This window comes from Lissotriton vulgaris, unplaced genomic scaffold, assembly GCF_964263255.1.
Source record: "Lissotriton vulgaris unplaced genomic scaffold, aLisVul1.2 SCAFFOLD_2005, whole genome shotgun sequence".
Classification (NCBI taxonomy): Eukaryota; Metazoa; Chordata; class Amphibia; order Caudata; family Salamandridae; genus Lissotriton; species Lissotriton vulgaris.
The window spans coordinates 436,736-457,019 of record NW_028250942.1 but is presented as its reverse complement, the minus strand read 5'-3'; the positions used below and the strand labels follow the sequence as shown (position 1 = coordinate 457,019).

At 43.7% G+C, this 20,284-nt stretch overlaps 1 protein-coding gene across 1 annotated transcript in view; it reads right to left on the bottom strand.

Moving 5' to 3' along the window:
• Positions 1-284: 284 nt before the first annotated feature.
• Positions 285-20,284, bottom strand: part of LOC147663075 (small ribosomal subunit protein mS27-like) — a 439,048-nt gene continuing 419,048 nt past the window's right edge. The window contains exon 11 of the mRNA XM_086950700.1: positions 285-705. Within this exon, the coding sequence (XP_086806826.1) occupies positions 457-705 (249 nt within the window). The 3' untranslated portion in view covers positions 285-456. The remainder of the gene's footprint in view (positions 706-20,284) is intronic.

Below are 20,284 nucleotides of genomic sequence, written 5' to 3'. Positions count from 1 at the left end.
GCCTACCTGGAAAGGAAGTAACAGGTTACAAGTGTGGACATGGTGACTGAGATCTGTAAATCTTAGGTAATACACTAATATTTAAAGCTAATCTTCTGTAGTCGAATAAGGGAGCCAGAAAGAGCTTTAGCAAAGGTGTCGAGCTAAAGAGAAACATCCGTGTAATCCATTTACATTACACATCTTATATTATTTTGATTTAATTAATGTCACATAAACAAGATAAACACGTATACTCAAACACACATGCACACTTAAGTAATTTAAGACATGAAACCTCTTATTGAGAAAAAGGTGTGTTATCTTTATTTATCTACAGGTAATTCTGTTGCAAACAAGGACATTGTATTGGATATACCCCATGAAAGGTGCAACCAACTGTATATAAATAGGTATAAGCCAACAGACAGTTTAATTTTTAGAAACAAATGGACAACCTCAAGTTGAGCACAGGAGCTATGCTGTTTGAGTCACACCTTTAGCAGCAAGTCTGACTTCTTGCTCCCGTTTGGCTATTTCTCTCATCTCTTTTTCTCTCTCAATCAATTTTGCCTGCTCTATACCCCAATCTTTCATGCTCTGCTCATAGGTTGCAATGTCTTTCGCCTCAGCTGCAGGCAGTTTTTCTTGCACAAGATGGTTGATGCAGGTCAGAAGACTCTCAGATTCAATTTTCCCGGATGAACACAGCTTAGAAGATAGTTCCTGAGAAAAGAGAGTGAAACAAACAAATAAAAAGAAACACAAATCAGAGTACTTCTATATAAAGGTGAAACTGGAAGATCATTTAACAGTCATAGTTTCTCACACAACTAAAATAGTTTAACCGAACAGTTAAATCATGCTGCACAGCACTTGAATTGTCATACTTTTTAGAAGAACTCTTTGCCTTTTAGGTTTCACGCCAGGCAACTAGTTTTAATTATTTTACAAACAATAGACATAGTTTAATACAAAAATGTAATGCAACAACTCCCAAGTAGCCTGCTTTTGAAGAAACTAAAATGACATTGCCTGTAAATAAAGGACAGTAACCTGGTAGAGACTCTGTCTAGCTGCAGATTCCTTACCTCAGAATATTCCCCAGGCATCAGACTGGATACGGAATGCTTTCTGAGCATTCTCCTTTGTGCGCCAGTAGGTGCTTCCAATTGGTGACGCATCTGTGTCATAGGCATGGTCCGTGCCAGAAGTGACGTACAGGGTGCAAGATAGGTGCTACCCCAGATTGCTGACCTCAGTTTCATGACTACTTACCATGCCAGGAGCACGGAGCTATACTGAGGTAATGTGACCAGTGTGCTAAAGTGAAGTACTCACAGACCTCTTTGGAAGGAGGCTGCAGTTTGTATTGCAGGATGGATCGGTAAGGAATCTGTGGCTAGATAGAGTCTGCAGATTTCTTAACTTATATTAAATACAAGCAATACCTCCCCAGAAGAGGGTCTGCAAACTGGTTAAACTAGAATGTCCAGGAGGACCGAACAGGTGAAATGTTCATCACGTCAGACCTGACTGTATAAGCAGTAGAGCTTCTTAAATATGTGCAGTAAGGCCCATGTGGCTGTCTGACAGATATCCAGAAAAGACACTCCACTAGCTAACACAGTGGTTGCATCCTTGGCTCTGGTAAAATGAGCCTTCACGCTATCAAGGGGTTGCTTCTTGGCCAGTGCATAACCTATCTTGATACAGAGCACAATTCACCTGGAGATGGTTAATTTCTGTACTGCTTTCTCTTTTTTTGTTTGCTCCAGCTAACCCAACAAAAAGTTGATCACCCACCAGGATATCTCATGTGATCACTGTGGGCCCAGCTGGTCCTGATCTTCTTCAGAACACGGGGTAGGAGTGGTATTGGTGTGAAGGCATACAGGAGTCCTGAGCTCCACTTGAGATGAAACGCGTCTCTGAGAGACAGCTGCTTTGGAAATTCCAAAGCGTATAAGTGCTGGTATTGCGGATTCTCGTCCGTTGCAAAGAGATGTAGCAGGTTCTTCTCAATCGTCAACGAGGCCTTTGACCACCTCAGGGTGAAGATGCCTTTTGTGATGTGCGAGGCACTGGCGGGTGAGTTAGGGTGCCCTGGGGTTTAAGGATCCAGCCAGATGCTGCACAACCAGGAAAATGTCTTCATGTACCAGCCATGCTTAGAGGCGTAGAGCTCCTGGCACAGGGTTAAGGACCCCACTCTGCCCTATCTGTTGCAGTACCACATGGCAGTGGTGTTGTCCATGAATACCTGGACCAGCCTCCCCTTGATTGATAGGAAGAAGGCTTTCAATGCCAAGCGTACCACCCTTAACTCCAACATGTTGATGTGGAGTTGAGACTGTGGCAGAGACCAGAGTCCTCTGATATCCACCTCTTCCAAATGGTCACTCCAATCCAGAGTGGATGCATCTGTGATCACTGTGATTTTCGAGTGGCGAAGGGAGAGAAGTCTCTGCCACTGATTCAATCTTTGTTCGTCAGCCACCGCTGCAGGTCTTTTGCATTTCCCTCTAATATTAGGACCAGATCAGAAAGATTTTCTTTATGCTGAATCCTGTGGAACAATCAGGTCTCACTGCAGACCAATCATATTCCAACAGACATGCTTTACCAGCAGGATGCAGGAGGCCATGAGACCCAGAGGCCTCAGAGTTAGTCTTACATTTGAATCATAGCCTGGATATACTGAACTCACTGCTCTGTAGGATAGGCTCAGAAGTGTACTGTGTCCAGAATAGCTCAGAATAAAGGGAGCCTCTGAGCGGGAGTCAGGTGTGACTTCAGCCCACTCATAAGAATTCCCAGCAAAATCAGACGGTCGTCCATAGACTGGATCTGGGTGATGACTGTCTGAGGCAAGCTTGCTTTTAACAACCAGTTGTCCAGTTAGGGGAACACTAGAACCTCTAACCTCAACAGGTAGGCTCCAACAACCATCATCACTTTCATAAACTCCCAAAGAACACTGGTAAGTCGAAAAGAGCACAGCAAATTGGAAATACTCGACCCAGCATGAACGGCAGGTAACGCCTGGCAGAATGGGAATATGGAAATATATGTCCTGCAAATCCAGCACTACTATACACTCTCTGTGATCCAAGCCAGACAAGACCTGAGCCAGAGTGAGCATTTTGAACTTTTTCTTTTTCAGGAAGTAGTTGAGAGGGTTTACATCTAGAACAGGACAGCGGCCTCATCCTTTTTTTCAGTACCAGAAATTAGCAGGAATAGCAACCACAACCTACTTCTGATATTGGCATCTTCTCTATGGCTCCGAATGCCAGAAGAGCCTGTACTCCCTGTTGCAGGAGCAAAAGGTGGCCCCCCGTCAGCCAATCTGAGGTGGCAAGGGCAGTGGAGTTTATTTTTTTCCACTGAGGAAGGTAGTGACAGATCCTGCCGCCAGCCAGCTTCTCATTATGTTGCGAGGGCATATTAAAGTGGCTTTTAGGTTGCGGCTGCTAGGTGGACCTCTGGCCATGGTTCTCAGAAGGTCTGTGGGAGCCACAGACACAAAAGCCTGATGGGTTGGAAGGCTAGAGGGAAAGGACGCAACTGGTAGCCCCTACTGTAGCCACGGAAGGAGCAAACAGTGGAGTGTGGCTGTCACAGGGCCATCGTGACCCCCAACAACCTAGTTGGAACCATGCTATCCTTGAACCGCTCAAGCACTAAATCTGCTTTGTCATCAAACAGGCGAGTGCAATCGAAGGACATGTCCCCTGAAAAGCCAGTCGATCTCAGCCAGGTGTGGACTCTAAGTGCCACTGACAACGCAATCGCTGTGCAAAGAGAGTTGCCTGTAACCAGTCCGCAACATTTGGTGAACTTTGCTGTATGTCTGACATCAACAATTCTTTGGGAGAGTATGGTTCGGGCCTTCTCTGAGACCATGAGCAGCACTTGCGTAGCCGAATCCCATACCACATGGAAGTAGTGGCCCAATAAATGTGGTGTTAACAGACCGCAGTGCAAGGCTGGTGGAAAAGAAAATATTCTTCCCAAAAGTATCCAGATTCTTGGATTCCGTATCTGGTGGTGTGGTAGGGAATGCACCAGGGTTAACTTTGGTCATAGAAGGTTGGACCACAAGGCTCTCAGGGGTATTGTGGTCGTTATTGAAGGCTGGGTTCCTGGGCGCAGGGCAATGGTGGCAGACAAGGATCCGGGGCATGGAAGTGCCTGTGTAGGGCTTGGCCCAAGCCCGGAGCAGGAAATCAGTGAGGGCTTTGTAAAGAGGAGTCCAAGAAATATTATAATTGTAGTCTTTATTGAAGAGTAAGTACAGGAACCTCCAGCTCATCCACAGCTTGCTTCACAGCTCAGTTTCATCTCTCAAGAGATAACATTCTAAGCTGCTAGGCAACCATTAACATTCTACATTAGTCATCTCTACACACCTTCCCCCTTATATATCCCACAACAAAAATTTGAAGGAAACTATTATACAGAACAGAAAAATGAGTGAAAATCAATTTAACTACAAGGAGAAAAACACTTAGATACATTTCCCAAACTCCAAGTAGTCCCATCACACAGAATCACCACATTCTTCTTCACTTCCTTCACCTGAACAGGTTTAGAGAACTTGCTATCACCCTTGACAATAAAACCTCCACGTCTCACTACAACCCAATCACCAGATTTTATGTTAGGAAATTTGACACCTTTTAAGTGATCATAATGTTTGGCAGCAATGATTTGTTTGTTAAGCACTTGATCTCCAACCTCATCACGATTCACCCATACACATTCCCTGTCTTTCAACCAGCCTGGTACTTCTTTCAAACCTGGTTCCCTTCCTTTAAGAGAAATGAAAGGTGACACTCCAGTCATGGAATGTGGTGTTACCCTATAAGACCACATCAGCTTCTTCAATTCTTCAGACCAGGACAAACCATTGCACAAAGAAAGTTGTATATTGTCCAAGATCAAGCGATTAATCCTCTCAACTAAGCCATTGGCTTGTGGCCTAAATAAAGCAACTCTCTCATGTTTAATCCCTTTCCCACACAGGAACTCCATCATTTTCCTAGAAATTAATTGCGGACCATTGTCTGACACCAAGACCTTTGGAATCCCCTCATTCAAGAAGACTTTCTCAAGAAACGTAATTACTTTTTCAGTTGTAATACTCTCAGATGTCTCAACACAAACCACTTGGAGTGATAATCCACCAAAACCATTAAGAATTTGCAATTTGTTCCCAACTTGGAAATAGGACCAATGAAATCTAAAGCCAACCTTTCCCAAGGACGCTCAGGAAACTTCACAGAAGCAATAGGAGGTTGACGTAAAACTTTGGTCTTGTCACTAGCAGCACAAGCATAACAATCTTTGATAACTGCTTCAACCTCATTATCTAAACTAGGCCACCAGAATGACTGACGTACACGTCGCTTAGTCATATTTCTCCCCAAATGACCTTCGTGTGCCATGATGAGAATTTTAGATCTAAGATTCTTCGGTGGTACTAATTTGTCTCTCCTCCACAGTTTCCCTTCTCTTACACTTAACTCTTCTGCAACATTAATGTAACCTTTAAACCGTAAATCATTGCACAATTGCGCATCCCATCCATTAGAAATAGAAAACATAACTCTTTCCAATACTTCATCTTCCAACATTGCAGCATCCCATTGCTCCAACCCAAAAGCTTGTTCTTCAGTATATCTCACTTCCTCAACATCAGCTTCCGACTCAATATCACTCACAACAACAGGTATTCTCGACAAGCAATCCGCTACTATATTCTTCAATCCCTTCATGTATTCCACTTCAAAATTGTACTCTAAAACTGATAAAATCCACCTTGATATCCTCGGAGTAACATTCCCTTCTAAACCTTTGCCCCCCTTAAACAAATGAACTAAAGGCTTGTGATCAGTACGAAGTCTAAATGGTAAACCCCATACAAAGTATTTGAAATGTTTAATCCCCCAACAACATCCCAAGGCCTCTTTTTCTATCACTGAATATGACCTCTCAGCACCCTGTAGTCTTCTAGATGCATTATTTATACCATGAAGAACTTTTCCCATGACCCTTTGGAACACCGCTGAGGCCGAAGCTAGTCCAAATGGCATCCTACGGTAACGAAAAGCACCCAGCGGTGTTACAAATGATGTCAAATGTCTAGATTCTTCATTGAGATCAATCTGGTGATATGCTGACGACATATCAATGACGCTAAAATCACACCCCCCCGCCCATTGCCGTCAACATCTCTGAAATGTTTGGTAGAGGTTGGCGATCAACCCAAATGTTTTTGTTTAGATCGCGAAGATCAATACATAAACGAATCTTCTTTCCCCCATCCTTGGGCGCGACGACAATGGGCGCAAGCCACTCAGAAGCCTCAATAGGCTCAATTATCCCCAAATTCAGTAACCTATCAAGTTCAACTTGTAAAGGACCTTTCATGAGATGGGGAACAGATCTAACTTTGTGAACTACGGGAGTAGCATTACTTTTGAGAATAATTTTATGAGAAATTTCTCAACTTTCCCAGTTCATCACAAAAGACATCAGAGTACTTTCCCATAATTAAGGAATCATAACCCTCACTATTTACTAAGTATATAGACTGAACTGGAACAGTGGCATTAGGATTTAAAACTATACCTAAATCTCTCTGGTGACGCCATCCCAATAAATTTGAACCTTGTTCAGTTAGGTACACTCTACCATAGAGTTTCTTGTTATCAAATTCCATTACCATCCATTTTAAACCCAAAATGTCAATGTTCTTTCCCCCATAGCCTACAGCTCTGATATCTGATGGATCCCAGTTATTTATATTAGCAGATACTCCCCATGACTTAATGTACATTTCCTTTGACATCAAGGTATATAAACTTCCAGAATCAATTAACATGTTTACCCCCACAGTATCAAACTTGATAACATAATGAGGTTTATCTAGCTTGTCAGTGCTCTCCCTAGGAATACCTGACAAATCAATATTGTTAATTTCAACCTCAACCCCAACATTAAGTTGAAAACCCTTGACATTATCAATAGAGGGGATAAATTCACAAACGTCTTCACAAGAATCATCAATTTGATGAACAGAAGGAATTTTAGTTCTACAAACCTTAGCAAGATGGCCTCTCATACCACATGTCCTACATATTGCGTTCCTGGCCATACACTTCACACTGGAAGCAATATGACCGGGTGCACCACAACGGTAACATTTGATAGGTCGCACATTAATAAAGCCACTGTTTTGGCGAAATTCCCTATTCTTATCAAAAACTTTAGTACTGGGTTTATCATGAATTTTAGCCAAAGGTTTGGTTATTTTGATTTCATCAATATTTGCATGAATTTCAGAATCTTTAGAACTAGAAACTTTCAATGCACCCTCCTTATTTACGATAGCATTTATACATTTATCCATTTCTTTAATCCAAATGTCACTATGCTCCAACCCCTTTGCCATTTGAATAGCTTCTTCTAGTCCAGAATCTTTCATCAATAACTTTTCACGTACTCTCTTATTATTAGTACATCTAACTATCTGATCACGAATAAGTGAGTCTGTTAAAGTGCCAAATTGACAAGTCAGTGACAACCCTCTTAATGCACCAACATATGACGCTATATCTTCGTCAACTTTTTGTACCCTACAGAAAAACTTGTATCTTTCAATAACTAAATTTACTTTTGTGGTAAACCTTATTTCAAGCATTTGTAAACTCATTTCATAAACATTTGTAGCTTGTCCATCTCCACTACCAAGGGAAACGTCTGGAAGATTTTCATATAATCTACGACCTTCCACCCCAAATTGTGTAGTAAAATAGCTTGCCTACGCACTGGACCATATTTATCAGCACCAGTGGCAAGAATGTAGGTAAAAAACAACTTTTTCCATTCCTTCCAAGGAATTATTGGTTCTCCAGGAGTTGGCAAAAAGGCAAGTGGAGTGGACAAAGCTTGATCAGACATTTTAAACAAATTGCACCTGTAAAGGAAGGAAAGGTTAGTTTAAAATAAAGAAACTAACATAACAAATTAAAATAAAAACCTTCAATTCTTGACAAAGTTAAGTCCAGAGTCACCAGATTATAAAGATCGAAATCTTCGTTTTCTTTGTTTTCTTCGTTCTCTGCAGATTTCCTATTTAAAAGCAGTAAGTGAAAGTTTTCCTTTTATCACGACGATGTCTCAGTTAGCTCCCTCAGGTCAGAATCCAGGAAATAAACTTGCAAACACAAAGAACTTGACGTCGCGCTTTGTCAGATATCGTATCAATCCTTCAGAATTGCCATTTACATCAGAAAACGGAGATTATAGCACACAAAGGTATAAAGCATTAGAGAAGTGCACGAAGAACCATTCTCAGCGCTGTCACTTCCATAAGGTAGCGTTTCACAAGCATTATTAACATTTTCATGGCAGAAGGCTTGTAAATATAGGCAGTAATTCACACGAACTTCCAGATGTTATTTTAAAAATCTCCAATAAATTAAAATAGTCAATCTGAATGCAAATTAGTTCGAAGTTGAGTTCAGAATTCAATCAGTTGAGTGCAGAATTTAATCAATTACTCACAAATCGGTGGATGATGTATTTAAATTGTTCCAAAATCTAAGGGTGGAGGTACCCAGCATCTGCCCCTTGCGCAGAAAGGTTTCCCTCGTCGCCAATGTAAAGATGAGTCCAAGAAATATTATAATTGTAGTCTTTATTGAAGAGTAAGTACAGGAACCTCCAGCTCACCCACAGCTTGCTTCACAGCTCAGTTTCATCTCAAGAGATAACATTCTAAGCTGCTAGGCAACCATTAACATTCCACATTAGTCATCTCTACACACTTCATTAAAGGGAAGTAGGAGTTCTGAAAGGGATAACCCGGGTTGAAGCCCCTCTGCCAAGACGTTGGTCTTGACCTCTACTGGGGCAGCGTGAGCTTGAGGACCTCAGTCACCTGTTGCATCAACCTTACAAAGAAGGCCCGCTTTCATCTGTAGCCACAGTAGGAGAGGAGACCAGAGTCTGATGAGCTATTTAGACCACTGGCATCAGTCAGTTCCACATACCAGTTTTCCTCGGCCACGGTCTCTTCAAGAGTTTTGGGATAACTATATGGATCCTCAGATCCCCGCCAATCAAAATCCTCACAGGGTCTTTCAGGAAAAGAAGGCCCTGTCTCATAATCAAACTGTCTGGGTCCAATTGACGTAGATCCAACTCCATATTGGAGTCAGGAATTACAATAGGGACATGGCGGCAGGCTGACGTCTGCCGAGGGAGCTCCGGACCGGGAGGTGGTTTCCCCGTGGAAAAAGCTGCGACAGAGGCTCAAAAACGGTGAGAATAGAGCGGATCATGTATAGATTAATGCGAGCGGTTTTTTGATGGCGTTCATCTCTGTTTTTCCCCACTATACGGTAAATTAATCGAGCAAGAAGAGGCGGCGGCGTTTACACCAGCCTAGGAGAGCGCCCGGCACTAGGACCCTGGGGGAGAAGAGGGACGGTGAGAACGAGGACGGAGACGGAATCAGGAAGTGAAGGCGGCCGGCGGTGAGACAGTTAGCCAACGCACATCGGTGGGGTGTGTAATGAGCTCGATTAGGCGTCTTCCAGAATTTGATTCTGATCCAACGGGCAGCGAAGTCGAAGGTTCCTGTATCCACTCTACAGCGCAAAAGGAGAGGAGGTATTTCGGCGGAATAGCGCGGGGTTCAAGGGACTGGGCTTATGCATGGAGGCAAGCTAGGCGGCTGTTGGCAAGAGTAAGCCTCGGCTCACCGTTAATCAACAATTTTGTGTATTGTGCCCCATTAAAGGAGGGTGAGGAGAGGGGGGGTCAGATACCTAGGCACCAGAGGAGCACTGTCGTGCTGAAACTCAGCAGTGGAGGAGCAGTATGTAAGCTGCAGCGTTTGCTACAGGATAAGGGCATGGACTCTGAAGCAAGCTCAATACCAGTGAATCCGCCTACATACCCCAGGCAAGACGAGGAGGTAGTTACGCTTTCAGAGAATCTGGTGGGGGAGGTCTATAAGAATAAGAATAAGAATAAGACTGCCATTAAAGATAAGGGAAAGAGTAAGGTGCCCTCTAATATATCCTCTAACGTATCCTTCAACGTTCTTTCCTCTCCCCCCCCTCCCTCCCCACCTCTTCCCCCATCCAAACCACCAGTTCGGAATAGGTATCAGTTAAGGTCAAGATTCACGCTACAGAAGTTAGGAGCTGAGGTACCCGTCGCTGTCTCTACAGGTGTCATCCCAATCTCCCCGATAGGAAGAAGAAGGAGGTGTAGTAGGAGTAATATCGTGGGGGAAGTGACTAAGCAAAAGCAAAGGCAGAAGCTAAAGCTGAAGCCACTAAAGACCTGCGGGACTGTCCCCAAGCCCGCCCCTTCCTTAAAGGCCTATTTTAAAATAATGGAGAAGGTGGTTGACACCCCATTAGGGGGAGGGAGTGCCCCCTGTCCCAGTTCATCAGGATCACCGGGTCCGTCTAGTCACCCTATGTCAAAGGGCCCAAAAGCCATAGACCCTCAAAGTGTCAGAAATGTATCGGATCATACTTCTCCTGATATACCAGGTGTTTCTTTTGCAGTGACTCTAAAAAACAGCTATACGGTTCTGGGACAGTTAGAGGATGCAACAAATCAAGAGAGTCAGGAGAGGTCAGAGGAAGAGCTAGTGCAAGAGGATGAAATCAGAATAGAGGGAGGACCTTCAGGTCAGAGGTCGGCACAGGCCACCCAGGCCAGCCCCCTATCTTCTGCAAGATCGTTAGAGACAACCCCGGACGCAGGCTTGTCACAGGTGGGAGCTCTTCTTCTAAGTCTTAGAGAGGATTTGTTGACAAAACTTGATCAGAAATTTGACACATCCGAGGCCAACCAAAAAATCATTCATGATCAGTGCGCCAGTCTGGAGCAAAAATTGGTGGATGTCAGCAAACGCACTGAGGTGCTGGAGGAAGATGTCAGTTTCTTAAAAGGAGCCTCACAAAGACATCAAAGAGACATTGAGATACTAAGAGCGCGAAATAGAGACCTTCAGATGGATGTGGAAAGATTAGAAATCCACTCAAGAAGGAACAATCTGAAATTTTTGAAAATTCCTGAAGGGCTGGAAAATGGGGATGTCGAAGCCTTTATATGTAAAATCCTCAGAGAGGGCGTCCTAAAAGACAGTCCAGAAATAGATCTTGAAAGAGAGATACAAAGAGCCCACAGAGATCCTTTCAGGCAGCGTACAGGGAGGTCAGAGCCACGAAAAATCTTGGTGAATTTTTTATCCTTTTCGGTTAAAGAATTGATTTTGAGTAAAGCTCTGAAGGAAAAATCTCTACAAATAGGTTCAGCTAACTACCTGATTCGTTCTGATGTGGGGAAGATAACAGCACAAAGGCAGTGGGAGTTGGGGAGTCGAATGCCTGATCTGAGGAGTTTAGGGGCACAGGTGCAGATGAAGTTCCCTGCCTTTTTGAGAGTGGTTTGGAAAAACAAAACTCATAACTTTAATTCAGTACAAGAGGTCGACTCCTTCCTCACCTTGATGCGCGAAAATACATTTGAGGAAGATATATAAGCCTCTGAAAAGCCCCTGGGGTGTAGAGAGCAAAATTAGTTAAATCTTTAGCTTAGAATCTAAGCAACACGTGTTTTAAGGTGATAAATGGTGTGTGTAGGGTCGCTGGGTCTCAGGGTGCGAGTAGATTTCAAAAATAAGGAAATAAATGGTAAAGTAAATCAGGAAGTTGAAAAAGAAGGGGAAAAAAGAGGGTTATAATGTAAAAAAGAAAAAGAAAAAATAATAATAAAAAAAAAAAAAAGGAAAAAAAAAATTCTCTTTCAAGATAAGGGGTGTTCAACTTGGGAATAGTGGGGAAGAGGGGATGAATTGACTAATCTATTTAGCCTTTGTCGTATGTATATAGAAAAATAATCGCATAAGGGTTTTCCACCCGGAAGTCTGGTGAGCTCCCGACTGGCGACAAGATCGCCGTAGGAGTAAAGGGGGGGGTTCCTCAGGGGAGGGGGGGAGGAGGGAGGGGAGCAGGGGAAAAAAGTAAAATAAATCCTCATATTGGTTTGAAAATAATTCATGTCCAGGTAGGGACCTGGCTCAAAATGCTTAAAGGGATCATAGAGAATTATGGCCGATACGATATATAGCATAAAATTTATAAGCTGGAATGTTAACGGGTTAAGGGATAGGTCTAAAGCAAGAAGGGTCATAGATTTTTTGTTCAGATCGGGGGCACATATTTGTTTATTAGAGGAGACGCATGTAGAGAGGGAAGAATGTAGTCAAATATTTGGGAGATGTAGATGGGTCGAGGATATCATTTTCTCGGGACAGAGCGGCAGTACACGGGGGGTGGCCGTGATTATTAGAGCAGGCACAGGGATCAGGTTGATAAAACACGAAACAGACATTTCAGGCAGATGGTTGATAGCTTCTCTGATAGCTTCTCTGATGGTGGGAAGCGCCCCTTTGGTCTGCGCAGTATACTACGGCCCGAATCTAGATGCCCCGGGGGCTTTGATAAAACTTAAAACTAATTTAATAGAGACAACAGGCCCGATAATTGTAGGGGGAGATTTTAATCTTATTTTTGATAGAGATCTTGATAGAACATCGAGAGTGAAGTTTTCCCTCCCAAAAAAAACTAGTCTAGAACTTAAGAATATCATGAGGGATTTTAATTTGATGGACATTTGGAGATTCAAAAACCCAGAGGGAAGAGATTATTCTTTCTTCAGTAGAAGATATGGGCACCATTCGAGGATAGATTTTTTCCTGGTAGACAAGAACCTCTCATCCGCAGTCGACTCTATATCTTATGTCCCTGCAATTCTGTCAGACCACTCAATGGTGGAAATGGTAGTCAATATGATACAGAAAAAACATCATAGGAGATGGACACTGGATCGGACGCTGCTGCTGGAAGAAGGAGTCAGACAGGATTTAGTTACCCAGTCTGAAGAATTTTTTAGGGTCAATACAGGGTCAGCAAATAAACAAATTGTCTGGGAATCGTATAAAGCTTTCTCCCGAGGCTTGTTAACAACTCTGATGATCAGGAGGAACAGACTGAGGAAAGAGAGAAGGGAAGCATGGATTTCTAGAATCAAGCTTAAGGAACTGGAGTTACAGAGGGCATCGGCAGAGGAGTCGGACAACAGGCAAATACTTCAGAGAGAGCTCGATTGTTTGCGAGCAGAATTTCAAGCAGGGTTGGACAAGGATTTGAAGGAAAAGTGGGACATTAGTAATTTACAGCAGTTTGCTTACGGTGAGAAGTGTGGACGTCTCCTGGCATGGAAGGCCCGAGCCGACAGAACAAGAAACCAGATAGACAGCTTGGTTTTATCAGGTACAGGGGAAAAAACTAACGAGGATGACTGTATCAGAGAAGAAGCAAAGAGATACATGCAGTCTCTTTATGGACCTAACTCCTCTGGGGATAAGCAACAAGCAGAATCCTGGTTTGCAAATGTCCAGCTCCCTAAGTTATCGGAGACTGATTGTTCTTACCTTAGTTCAGAAATCAAAGAAGGGGAAGTCAGGGCTCAGGTGGCGAAAATGGCTAAGGGCAAAGCCGCAGGCCCAGATGGGCTTCCAGTGGAGCTGTTTAAGATCGTTTTAGAGCAGATCATAGGGGTTCTGACCCTATTGTTTAACGAAGTATTACTCAGGGGAGGACAGGTCCCCAGGTCCTGGGCGGAGGCAACGGTCACATTATTGTTGAAGCCAAATAAGGACCCGAGTAGGATAGAGTCCTACAGGTCCATTTCACTTCTAAATGTTGACTATAAAATATTCGCGGGGGTATTGGCTACGAGACTAGCAAAGGTAGTAAAATCGGTAGTACATTGTGACCAAAGGGGCTTCATTCCGGACAGGCAGCTCAATGAGCTGACCTTCCAAGTGGTGGCTGCCATTGATGTAGCTCAAGAAAAGAAACTGCCTCTGACCATAGTAGCAGTAGACGCCGCGAAGGCATTCGATCAAGTCGACTGGAACTACTTGTGGTTGGCGATGGAAAAATTTGGCTTTCCGACGAACTATATAACTGCCATTAAGCTTTTATACTCAGACCCAACAGCAAAGGTCCTAGTAAATGGTTCTCTGACAGAGCAGTTTCATATCTCCCGAGGCACTCGTCAGGGATGTCCCCTATCCCCCCTTTTGTTTGACTTGTATATAGAGCCCTTCGTTTGTTTATTAAGAGCCGATCCAATAATTAAACCCTTTAAGATTGCGGAAATGGAGTTTAAGATGGCTTTGTACGCGGATGACTTGTTAATGTATACTATAAATCCGGATGTGGCAATCCCCAGACTATTAGATCTTGCAATGGGGTTTGGTAACATTTCGGGGTACGCAATTAATGCTGAAAAGACGGAAATAATGGAATGGAACCAGCAGTCTAGCTCGTTAGGGAAGAAGAATAAAATGAGGTACCTGGGAATCCATTTGGTTAATGAGATAGATGAAATCCCCAAAACTAATCTAGAAAGGATCATTAAAGATACAATTGCTCTATTGCAACGTTGGTCCTCTCTGCCTCTAAACATATACGGGAGAGTGAATCTCCTGAAAATGATAGTGCTCCCTAAGGTTACTTTTCTATTTAATGCCATCCCATTATCCTTTCCAGCACCCTTAATTAAAAAACTACAAGGAAAACTGGGCTCATTCATTTGGAATGCCAAAGGCCCTCGCATAGCATGGAAGAAATTAAGAAGGGGTCTCAAGACAGGAGGACTCGCCTTTCCAGATTTAATGCTGTATTGCCACGCTTTTCATTTTAAGCATTTTAGAATTATGGCGGGTCATATGGACCAATCATCAATGGGGCTGCTATTCTCTGTGCTATTAAAGGAGGTTCCTCAGGGTTCCAGTTTTTTTCTTTATAAGTTTGGGGACCCAAAATTCTTTAAAAAAGTAAGGTTGAAGATCTTAAGGTCAGCCTTGAAAAATTGGGTATTTGTAAGGATTAAACTAAACATTACTTATTACACGCCGCAGGTACCCATATGGGACTCACCAGGCCTCCCAGCCTGCCTTAATGATCAACTGTCACTACCTTTGAAACAGGCAGGGCTGCAGAGGTGGGGAGATCTGCAGGGAGATGGCCAACTCTTAAGCTGGGACGCATTGTCCAATCTAACTAGGGGGGCCCTGACGCGGTTTAAATACTACCAATTGTCAGGCTGGTGGACAACAAGATCTGGGATACCTAATGATAATAACCCCCCTAACCCTAAATTTGATGCGGTAGCTAGAAGGGGTAAGTGGAAAAGCCAAATATCTTTTTGGTATTCGGCAATGTTAGAAGGGGAGGATGTGACGGAGGCTGAAATCAGTAAATTGTGGTGTAACGCCCTTACCCCGACTAACGGGCCTCTTTTGGATTCTTGGCGCGACTCCTTCAGGGTGTTGAATGCCGTAATCAAGCCGGCTGCGTTGAAAAGGAATCACCTTTACACTATGTATAGGGTCTATATAACTCCGAAGAAATTGGCAAAATTCTCAAATATGGACTACAATTGCCCAAGGTGTGGCCTCTTGAAGGCAGACGATGTTCATATGTTTATGGATTGTCCTGATTTAGCGGAATATTGGGGGAAGATAAAGAAATTTCTGGAAGAAGTCCTCTTAATGCCTATAGCACTCCCAAGGTTCACAGTCATGTTTGGGCTTGTGATGAACTATCAAGTTAATGACCTTCCCACCAAATTTGTATTTTTTATCATCCTCTTAGCAAGGCGCGAGATTTGTAGGGCATGGAAAGATCCAACTCCCCCAACCTTTGCTAATTGCCTGAGGCAGATTATGTTAACTTGTAAATCAGATGTGGCATGCGATCCCAGAAGCATGACGAATGTGTGGGCAGCCTTGGTGGCATGGCAATCTCGATGATTGGTTTTCCAATGATTTGTCTGGAGCCCTGCTGGTTCCCCGTACTCCTAAGTAGCAAAGGGCGCACACGGATCGGTGAAAGAAAAGGAGTTTGGAGGGGAAGGTAGTGGCTACTTGAGGGTACGGGCAAACCAACTTGCATCAGGCCAAAACCAACGAGGGTCGGTGCAGAACGGCCAGCAGTGCATGGAGGAGCCAGTGTCCCATCAAGAGTTCCATCTGTGATATATGAGGATTACCAAAAAAAAAAAAAAAAAAAGGAATTACAATAGGAGCAGCGCCAAGAATGGCGCCACTAGAACGAGCCCCGGTGGAAGTTGTGGATTCGCGACTGTGGCGGGACCGGATCCATAGGGCCCGATTGGCACCACGTGTGATCCCACCAGCAGACATCCAGTTGGGGCCCCTCTCTGACCCATGAGGCTTGAAGGAGCTCAAAAATGAGATGCATGGCCTTATGAAATTCTTTAAGTTGGGGAGAGGTCGCTGTGGCAAACTCGGGGAGGTGCGGAGCAGACCCAGGCCAGGCTCCATGGGAAAGACCTGGGAGCAGGTCCTTGACTTGTGGCATCATTCCGGCAACTTGTCTGGTGACTTGGACAAGCACGGAGAAGTCAAAGAACGCCTTGCCTTGTTTGACTTCTTTGTGTGGGACTTACCAGTCACAGTAAGGGATTGTGACAATGACCAGCGTGAACGACTCCGAGAGTGACCGGGACTGTAAATGTGCGTTGTCAGACATTTGCCTTGACAGGGACCACAATGCTTAAATCCCAGTTTTTTCAGGGACATCCTCCAAACATTTTTGGAAAAAAGGCACACTAGTTGAATTGTCGACAACAGGGTAAAAAAATCCAGTCAAGAAATGACTGAAGCTTCGGAGCTACAATGGGTGGCGTTGGGGTTTCTGTTGATTAAAAGCTCCATAGCGATGGGATGGGGTACCCCGGACAGACCGCTGGTGGTAGGCTGGGTGGCCGCGGTGGACCAGTGCATGAAAGCAGAGAAGACTGTGTATAAAATAAGGGGATGCCCCAAGGTGTGAGACAAGAAATGGGGACACTGGAACACATACCGGGGTGAACTGTGTGATTCTCCAACGCTGGAGCTGGCGTTGTCCCGTGGAGGCTCCTGAGGCGAGTGTATAGGCTGGGGGTTTGAGAATTGCCTTCACTGGGAACTGCCAATGTCTATTTCCTAAACAGGTGATGTTTCTTTAACTGTGTGGTTTATTGACGGGCCTGGGACGAAGCGGCACAACTAGTTGGAGCCGGACCCTTAAGCTAGACTAATGGCTATCTTGACATGCTTTGCTGGATTTCTTTGTTTTTGTATTGTTTCTGTTCTAAACAAAATTAGTGGTACGACTGCCCTATTTGTGTTCCTAATACTGTTTTGCTACATGGAGATGCCGTCCGACCTCAGGGTTGTGGACCGAAAGGCTGTGTACTATACTTTGACCTGACTCCTGCTCTTCATATTTGCCTGCATGTTAACAGGTGTGACTGTATTATGTGTACCTTAACGAAATGCCACAATAAAAACAATAAAAAAAAAAAAGAAATGACTGAAGGAGGTCAATCTGGATCCGCGCTGATGGAACTGAGGTAAGCGTGCTGGGGTGACGCCTATATAGGCTCCGCGCATGTCACTGCGGCCGTAGACAATGCCTAAAGAGAAGATAGGCGCTCCTTACCGGTGCACAAAGGGGACTGATCAGAAAAGTTTACAGATCCAGTCTGACAACTGGGTAGTGTACTATGGTAAGGAATTGCGATTCTCCTATTATCATGCCTAGAGAATCTAGATTTCATTAAAGACACGGAGGCTCACATTATGCAATGACTTTTAATTGCAGATCCAAGCCAGTCGCATCACAATATAAAGGTTCCAATAAGAACACTGAGATAAAGTAAGACATTACACATAGCAATCATCAGCCTCTTTTAAATTTGGCGAAAGTAGGTCCAGTAGATTCCAGAAGATTCGAAGTGAATGGAAGCAAAATTGAAGAAGAAGAAGACAGTCAATCGACCTCCTGATGATGACACGTCAAAAGTAGATTAAGTAGAAGGGGTATCTGAAAGAAAGAGGACAATAAAATTGTTTCCTAAAAACAAAGCAATCAGACTCATATCCAGATGAGCAATTGAACAATAAATAATAAACATTTTGAAATACATAACATCAAGATGATAAATAACATCATTTTAAGTTATACCCAATACCATGGGAAGGGTTGGGTGGGATAATGTGAGCCTCCGTGTCTTTAATGAAATCTAGATTCTCTAGGCATGATAATAGGAGAATCGCAATTTCATTACAAGAACGGAGGCTACATTATGCATGTTGGTAGCCCTGTAAAATTACATTAGACATGTGTTCAATTGGTTTACAATAATGTCTTGCGAAGGTACTTGCATTAGACCAGTCAGCAGCTTTAAGGATATCATCCAACTTACCTCCGGACCAAAGAGACTTACTTGCCATGGCACCTCTAAGAGAATGAGCTTGAAATTTGGAAATATCAATACCAGCTAAAGAATAAGCAGACTTAACCCATCTGGCAATAGAAGTGGAGGAAATAGCCTTATGAGGCTTAACGAAGGAAATGAGAAGTTGATTCTCATTAAGCGGTCGAAGATTAGACATTGTCATATCATACCTTTCATACATTCGACTACACAAAGTATAGTAGAAGGATCGAAACGAGGATAGAAGATTGAATCAGACATGGTCTTGGTTCTTCTATAGACCTCGAATTTAACTCCAAATAAATTATATGACCTATTAGAAATCTCCAGAGCTTAAACATCAGAAACTCTATGACAGAAGATAAGGCAAAGAAGAGTTGCGAGTTTAAAAGAAAGAAACTTTCTGCTTAAAAATGAATTATCTGGCCAGGAAGTGAAGAGATCTAGAATCAAATTCACATCCCAGAGAGTATCATATTTCGGCCTTGGGGGTCTCTTTAGACAAATGCTCCTCATTACCCTACAAACAATCACATTTTTAACGATTGACTTGACGTTAATGAGGACATGACCAGCAGAGATCGCCGATCTATAACAGTTGATTGATCTATAACTCAATCCCTTGTCGAAGAGTTCAGCGAGGAAATTCACTATATCAACGATAGGTGCTTGAGTGGGATCCAAATCCCTCTCCATGCACCAACGAAGCCAGCATTTCCAGATATTGTTGTATCTGTAGTGAGTTCCCGGTGCCCATGACTCTCTGAGGAGAGTAGAAGCTGATGACGAAAGTCCTGAGACTTCGTTAGATCGCCTGACACTTTCCAGGCAAGAAGGTTCAAACTCCCTGATAGGGTCATTAGGTGAGTATCTCCGTTTACATCCATAAGGAGATCTTTCAGGGAAGGAATGAGAACAGTGGGGAACCACGCCTGTGATGGCCAGAAGGGAGTTATTAGGACTAGAGAGCATTGGTCCTGCCTCACTTTCTGCAAGACTCTCTGGATCATTGCGAATGGGGGAAAGGCATAAGCATTGATCCCTCACCAGGGTTGGAGAAATGCGTTCACTGCCTGTGCGCCGGGATCCGGCATCCAGCTGAAGTAACGGTCTAGTTGAGAGGTGAGACGGGTCGCAAATAGGTCTATTTCGAATGGACCCCAATAAGAATTTAGTCGAAGACAGCAACGTTCAGTTTCCAATCGTTGTAGTCCGAAAGGAATATGGAATTCCAATCCGCAGAAACGTTCGACTTCCCTGGGTAGTATTCCGCTCTGAGGGCAAGTTTGTGTTCTAAACAGAGCATCCAGAGTTTCCTTGCTAGGTTCGAAAGGTCGGCAGACTTCGTACCTCCTAACCGATTGATGTAGGCCACTGCCGAAACATTGTCCATTTTCAGAACAACCGATCTCCGTTGAATTGAGTGTTTGAAACTCATAAGGGTGTATAGGCCAGCAGTAAGTTCTAGGAAATTGATGTGGTGAGATGACTCCTCCTGAGAGCAAACACCACCTGTATTCTGGTCTAGGAAACAAGCACGCCAACCATGAAGGGAAGCGTCTGATTCCAGCACAAAGTCCGGTTCTGACCCGAAAATTGCTTTCCTATTCCAAGCTTCCAGGTTTTCTAACCACCAGTTCAGTTCTGTTTTGGCCTCCAAATCTAGGGTGATTCGATCTTCGTACCAAAGACCAGACCTCAACGCCCTTCCTTTTATCCTTTGTAAGGCCGGGTAATTCAGAGGGCCTGGGAAGATCGCCTGAATGGAAGAAGATAAGAGGCCTAGAAGTCTTGCCAGTTCCCTTAAACGGATGTCTTCCTGTCTTAAAACATGACGAATCTCTTTCTTGATCTTCGAGATTTTTGAAGGAGGTAAAAGGAGAAGACACTTGGAAGTGTTTAGAGT